The sequence below is a fragment of the Petaurus breviceps genome, unplaced genomic scaffold (genome assembly GCF_028583685.1).
Source record: "Petaurus breviceps papuanus isolate PSGF00001 unplaced genomic scaffold, PetGlider_PUasm1.0 189, whole genome shotgun sequence".
In the NCBI taxonomy this organism is placed as follows: Eukaryota; Metazoa; Chordata; class Mammalia; order Diprotodontia; family Petauridae; genus Petaurus; species Petaurus breviceps.
In genome coordinates this window covers 35,362,751-35,368,750 of record NW_027185809.1, presented here as the reverse complement: position 1 = coordinate 35,368,750, position 6,000 = coordinate 35,362,751, and the positions used below count along the sequence as shown (strand labels likewise).

Genomic DNA, 6,000 nt, shown 5'->3' with positions numbered 1-6,000 from the left:
ATCTATCTATCTATCTATCTATCTATCTATCTATCTATCTATCTATCTATCTATCTATCTATCTATGTCTTCCTCTGTTGGAATGTAAGCTTCTTGAGAGCAGGGACTGTTTCACTACTTTTGTATTTTTATTCCTAGTGCCTAGCATGGCATCTAGCTGATAGCAGGAGCTTAGTAAATGCCTTTTCATTTATTCATGCATTCATGTAATGGAAAAGTCTGAGTTCAAGTGGAATATGAAGGGAATAAGCATTTATGTAGTGCTTACTATATTGTAAGCTGTTGTGCTAAGCACTTTAAAAATGTTATCTCATTTTATCCTCACAACAACCCATGAAGTAGGTGCCATTATTATACCCATTTTACAGTGGAGGAAACTGAGGCAAACAGAGGTTTATTGACTTGCCCTGGGTCACATAGCTAATAAGTATCTGAGGGCAGATTTAAACTCAGGTCTTCCTGATTCCCGGCTTGATGCTTTATTCACTGTGCCACCTAACTGCCTCTATATGATCGGTGTGACCTTGGGATAGTCATATGACCTCTCTAAACCTGTTTTCTAATTTGCAAAATGATGGTATAAGAACTTGGAAATACATAATCAGTGAGAAACTACAATGAAAAACAGGAGTAAAATATGTTAATCAGGGAAATATACATGCTACAAAGAACTAAGTATGGCCATATTGTGAGAGCAAAGGATGACAGGTAAATGGTATCCTCTGGATGTTGGGAGTAACTCAAGGAGGCCTTCAGGACATTGACTAGATCCTCTCTGGCAAAATGATGGGAGAAAATAGTCAGGTTAAGCAGATATGGGTTAGGTTGCAATCTGCATTGCTGGAGTCCAAGTCTATGGATCACAGAAATGTTTTAAGTACTTGAGCAAATTGTATCATGATGTAGAGGACAAAGGACTATCTTAAGAGTCAGGAAGATCTGGGTTCAGGATCCACCTTTGCTGATTGTGTGATCCTGGGAAAGTCAAATGGCCTCTCAGTGTCAAAGGCAACTCTCTGAGACTGAATAATTTTGGATCGTCATTGGTAGAGGCAGTTTCCTTGCTAGCAGTTTCCTTTGCTAATGAAATCACAGGTCTGGCCCCTCCCAAATACACAGTGACATTTAAATCCAAGATAGCTGGAGGACTAGATCAAGAATCAAGAGATCTGAGTTCATACTACCAAGTTGTAAAACTTTGAGCAAATCCATTGGCCTCTTTACCTTATCTGTAAATATTGATAGCTACTTTGCTTACTTTAGCAGATTGATAGAGGGTCAATTAAAAAGATATACCTGGAATTGTTTTGGAAAAAAAGTGGGGAGCCCTGCAGTGTTCCTCCAATCCCACTATGTAGGCAGCTACCTACTGTGTCAGTATGTTAGCCTGGGCTGGTAGGGTCACCTACTGAGATGTCGATCTCCTCCAGCTTGCTTTTGGGGTTCCTCTTGACGGACAAGACAAGTGACAGTGCCCCCTCCACAGTCACAGGATTTTGGGACATCTGGAGGAGAAATGAAACAGGGGAAGGCTGAAGTTTGGTAGAGATTCATTATTCATTCATCTAACGAATTTTTATTAAAATATCATACAGTTTTGAATGAGAAAAGTGAGTAGGAAATGTCAAACAGAATCATGAGAGATTGAGAAGTGAGAGAATCCTCTCTAGCTGGGGGGAATCATTGAAGACTTAATGAAGGAGGTGGCTCTTGAAATAGATCTGAAAGGAAAGGTTTTCAAAAGACAGAGATGAAAAGTGTGTGAGTATCAGACATAAGACAAGGTGTCTGTGTGAATGCAAAGACTCAGTAGAGGGCAAGATGAAGATGGGGAACAGCTCGTAGTCCTGTTTGGCTTGAGTGTAGAGTGCATGAAGGGAAAAATGCTGAAAAAGTGATTTTACATTGATCTGGTCTCCTTAGCTATGGATGTCCTTTCAGGGCTAGACTCACTTGGTTTAGCCTGTGGTATATACTTTTTCATCATTATGGAACTTTCTTTTGTATATGGACGTTTTGGCTGTTGAAAAAAGGTGATATAAAGAGTATTTGTGAAGGGAATACTGATAAAAAATCAACTTGAGAAAAAACACAGTCCCTTCAATAAAAATGCTTGAGGAGAAATAGACTGTTTTGAAGACCTGAGGAAAAAACTCTTCAGGTGAATGCATTTAGAGGACCTCTTTGAAGGGAGAGCACTGACTGAGTTAAAGATGGCTGCAAGGTATTGTGGTCCATTGGATCATTTTTTGGTGTTGTTCAGTCATTTTAATCATGTCTTTCTGTTCATGGCCCCATTTTGGGGTTTTCTTGGCAAAGATACTGGAATGGTTTGCCATTTCCTTCTCCAGTTCATTTTGCAGATAAGGAAACGGAGGCAAATAGGGTTAAGTGAGTTGCTCAGGGTCACACAGCTAGTCAAGTGTCTGAGGTGAGATTTAAATTCAGGTAGATGAGTCTTCTCGACTCTAAGCCCAGCACTCTTATCCACTGTGTCCTTCCATCGGCTCATTTACATATGGATTATTTTCAAAGTTTTGAAGGCTATAACTGAGAAATTAGGGATATTAGGGACTGTTGTTAGCAGGGATTATATTATTTAATTAAATTAGCATTCTTGGAGGCACATGTAGCAGAAAGATGAGTTTCACATCATAAGTTAGAGGCTGGTCATTTCTTATGAGGAAGCCCTGATTGGAGGTATTATAAATCATGGGAGAAGAGGTAGGAAATTACCAGATGAAGATAGAAGCAGGTGAAAAAGTTCATCACAGAAGGAGTTTGGAATGGACGACAATGAAAATATGGAAGGTAACAAGAACTGAAGTGGCACACAGTCTTTGCGGTTGTTTTTCCAGGAGCCATTCTGATTGGAAGAAAAACATCACTGAGAGCTGACTGGCTATAGAAAGAATGAGTTAGCTGAGAGTGCTGACTGAAGTCAAACAGGCTCTACAGTTGCTGGAATATGATTAGAGGGCTGAATCTTGCTGCAGTGTGGAAAGCTGTCGGGATTTATTGTTCTCTAGAATTGCTTACAATCTGAAAGAGGGGAAACTTATTAGGGGTGCCTGTGTTTACCTTGACTGACCTCTGTAGCTTAAAGGCAGGGGGCAGGGGGAGAAGAGAAAGGGAAAGAGGCTTTGTTGCTGTTTTGATTGTAGCTGATATATTTTTGCTAAAAGAACCCAACACTTTCTCAACATCATAACAAGGGTGGCTGTACACTAAAAGTGTTTGATACGGCTTCAAAAGCCCCAAAGTAACAGAAAAGCAGCCTTGACCAACAGAAGAACTATGAGGAATAGGAGGCAAATAGCAAAGAAGCAGTTTTGTCCAGTAAGTGACGCATGTACAGACTATTCTCTAAAGAGAGAAAGGACATCAGGGTCTGCCGTCCAGAGTCGTGAGTTATCTGGGCACATGCATTCCCTGCTCATGTGCCGCTGTTAGGTTTTGTATGGGCATTTCTGGCATTGTATGCTATTGGTTGGACAATATGTCCCAAATTTAAAACTATATTGTTATATTTTAATTATTCCTACTTTTGCCTATTATCAACTAAAGGTAATAATTATTCTGGCTTGCCTTTTTTTGAGTAAATCTTGCTATTATTATTGCTTTGGTCTTTTCTTGAGTAAAGGTGAGTTTTTCTTAGTAACTTTTATTTTTGAGACAATGGTATCATTGTGAATGGTTTTGTATAAATAAGAAGCATGCCAGTGGGGGCCTAGGAGTTACAGTGGTGAGTCCTAGGAATGTAGCTTCCTTATGTGGAGGTTATTCCTGAAAGTTTGAGTTGTAGAAGTATGGTTGATAATGTGATCAGTCCCACACCTCTATAGGAAAACCCTCAAATTTGTCAATGTGAAGCCAGACTGGGTGGAGTGAACCAGCCCATAGAGAGAGAAAAAGAGGGGGAGAGAGAGCACAACGTTCATGGAACATCACATATTTGGGGGCGGGGGACATTAACATCACAAGAGTGATGACAACTTGTACATGTGAGTAAAATAGTATCTGTCCATTGATAGTTTCATTCCCTAGCTCAGGTAAAATTATTCCAGTTGGGCTAATCTCCCAGCCCCAGGACTATATTGGCTATCCAGTCTGATAGAAATTTTCTAATTCACTAAATTCTAACTTCTAACCAGAGGGTCCCATTCTATCCTCTCATCTTCTCCTTTACCTTCCATCTTTTCCTAGCAGTCAAAAAAGCTTACACATTATGAATTAGCATAAACACGACAAGCCACTTACATAGACTGCACGGTTGAATTTTTTGTCTATGGCAAAGAAGCATTTTGCACCTTCCTCAGTAAGCAACAGTCCAGCACCCAAATGTCAAAACTTGAGCCTGAGCTCTCTTCCCTGCTACTCTCTAATGAGTGGGATGAGCCACCTCAGATGACACTCAGGTATGCAATAGCCAGCAGAGTCTGGGGTTGAATTTCCTCACAGGCATGTTGTTCTCACAGTGACTTGTCTGACTAGACCCAAGTCCTTAGCTCACTCCTGTAATGATCATATGAATAAGCAAGGAGAAGCTCCTTAGAGTTCTTCACTCCCTGGGGAACCATAAAAATGCCACAGATAAAACGTTCCCCCTTTTCTGGTTAGATCAAAAACCAGGAGTCACACAAAATTCACACAAGAGTTAGGGTACTTGATTCTACTGTTAACCAGTGCATAGAAGGTAGGCTGATTCCTTGACTCTAGCTAAGCCTCTGATCCATGAAATACATCACAATAATGCTATAGCTGCTTGGGCATGCCTAGAAACAGTGAAGCCAGTTTGACATTCCCTGGCAGTGATGAGATTCTGTCATGGCTTTCTCAGCATTTAACATGTGTCTGTAATTACACCCCTCAGGTGGAAATTACAGCCACCTGCTCAAAGGGCAGTTAGCATGTGCTTGTTTCCCAGCACTAACAAAGGCAAACTCTTCAGTGGCATGCCATTAGGAAGAGGTGGTCTGGAGTTTGCATCAGGGTGCCAAATTTAGCAGAACTTGTAGTCCATAAGCACCACAGAAATAACAAAGCTTACTTAGCACCTACTTGACATTAATAATTAGTTAAGATAATAATAGCTGCAATTTACTCATTGATTTAAGATTCATAGAGTGCTTTACGTGTTATCTCATTGGATCCTCACAGCAACTCTGAGAGGGAGGTGGTATTATTATTCCCATTTTGCAGATGAGGAAACAGACTGAGGGAGTGATTTGCCTAGGTCATGCAGCTAGCAAGTTATCTGAGGCAAGATTTGCGATCTGTCTTCCTGAGTCCAAGTCTAGTCCTTTATCCACTAATAGGAAGCATCAGGTGACATGCTGGACTGAGTTCCTTCCTCTCTTCCTATGACTGACCTCCCTAATAGCAGCTTTCAGTCTATGCCTCAGGGGTTCTGTCTTGTTTGCTTCTCTCCCCTCCAATCTAGTGTACATTTTCTGTTGCTTGTCCTGGTTGTGATGGGTGGAATTTGCCCCAAGGGCAAACATTCCTCCTCATGGCTTTGCTCCATGGATTTTCTAATCTTGACCTTTCTGAAGTGATATCACAGATAGCACTGATTTCTAGTTAATGACCTCAGATCCCATTTATTTGTGCCCATTGACACCCAATGATGCAAATCCAGTTCAGACAACTTTACCTTTAAAATTCTGAGGGTTTCATTGAACTCTAGTCCCTTGCCCAACTTGATGGCTCCTTCATTGTTCACGTGGTTGCTGCTGATATCCAGGTAGGCCAGAGTAGAGTTGACTCTGAGTGCATCGCCCAGAGCCTGAGCCCCTTCGTTACCAAAGCCATTCCAAGAAAGGTCCAGAGTTTTCAGTGTAATATTGACCTCCAGAGAAAGGGCAGAATAGCATAGGAATAAAGGTTGTATATAGTACGTCAATTGATGAGTACTAATTTATATCCCCTTCTCCATAAACATCTACCCCACTTCAGTAAGATCCCATAGTAACCAGAGGGACAGAGCCAGAAAGAATT

The 6,000-nt window shown here is 41.0% G+C and overlaps 1 protein-coding gene across 1 annotated transcript in view; it reads right to left on the bottom strand.

The window, feature by feature from the left end:
- LRRC74A (leucine rich repeat containing 74A) overlaps positions 1-6,000 on the bottom strand; it is a 50,431-nt gene that overhangs the window by 26,089 nt on the left and 18,342 nt on the right. Inside the window, exons 9-10 of the mRNA XM_069091706.1 lie at positions 5,657-5,851; positions 1,410-1,505 (exon numbers count right to left, since the gene is read on the bottom strand). Coding sequence (XP_068947807.1) covers positions 1,410-1,505; positions 5,657-5,851 — 291 coding nt within the window. The remainder of the gene's footprint in view (positions 1-1,409; positions 1,506-5,656; positions 5,852-6,000) is intronic.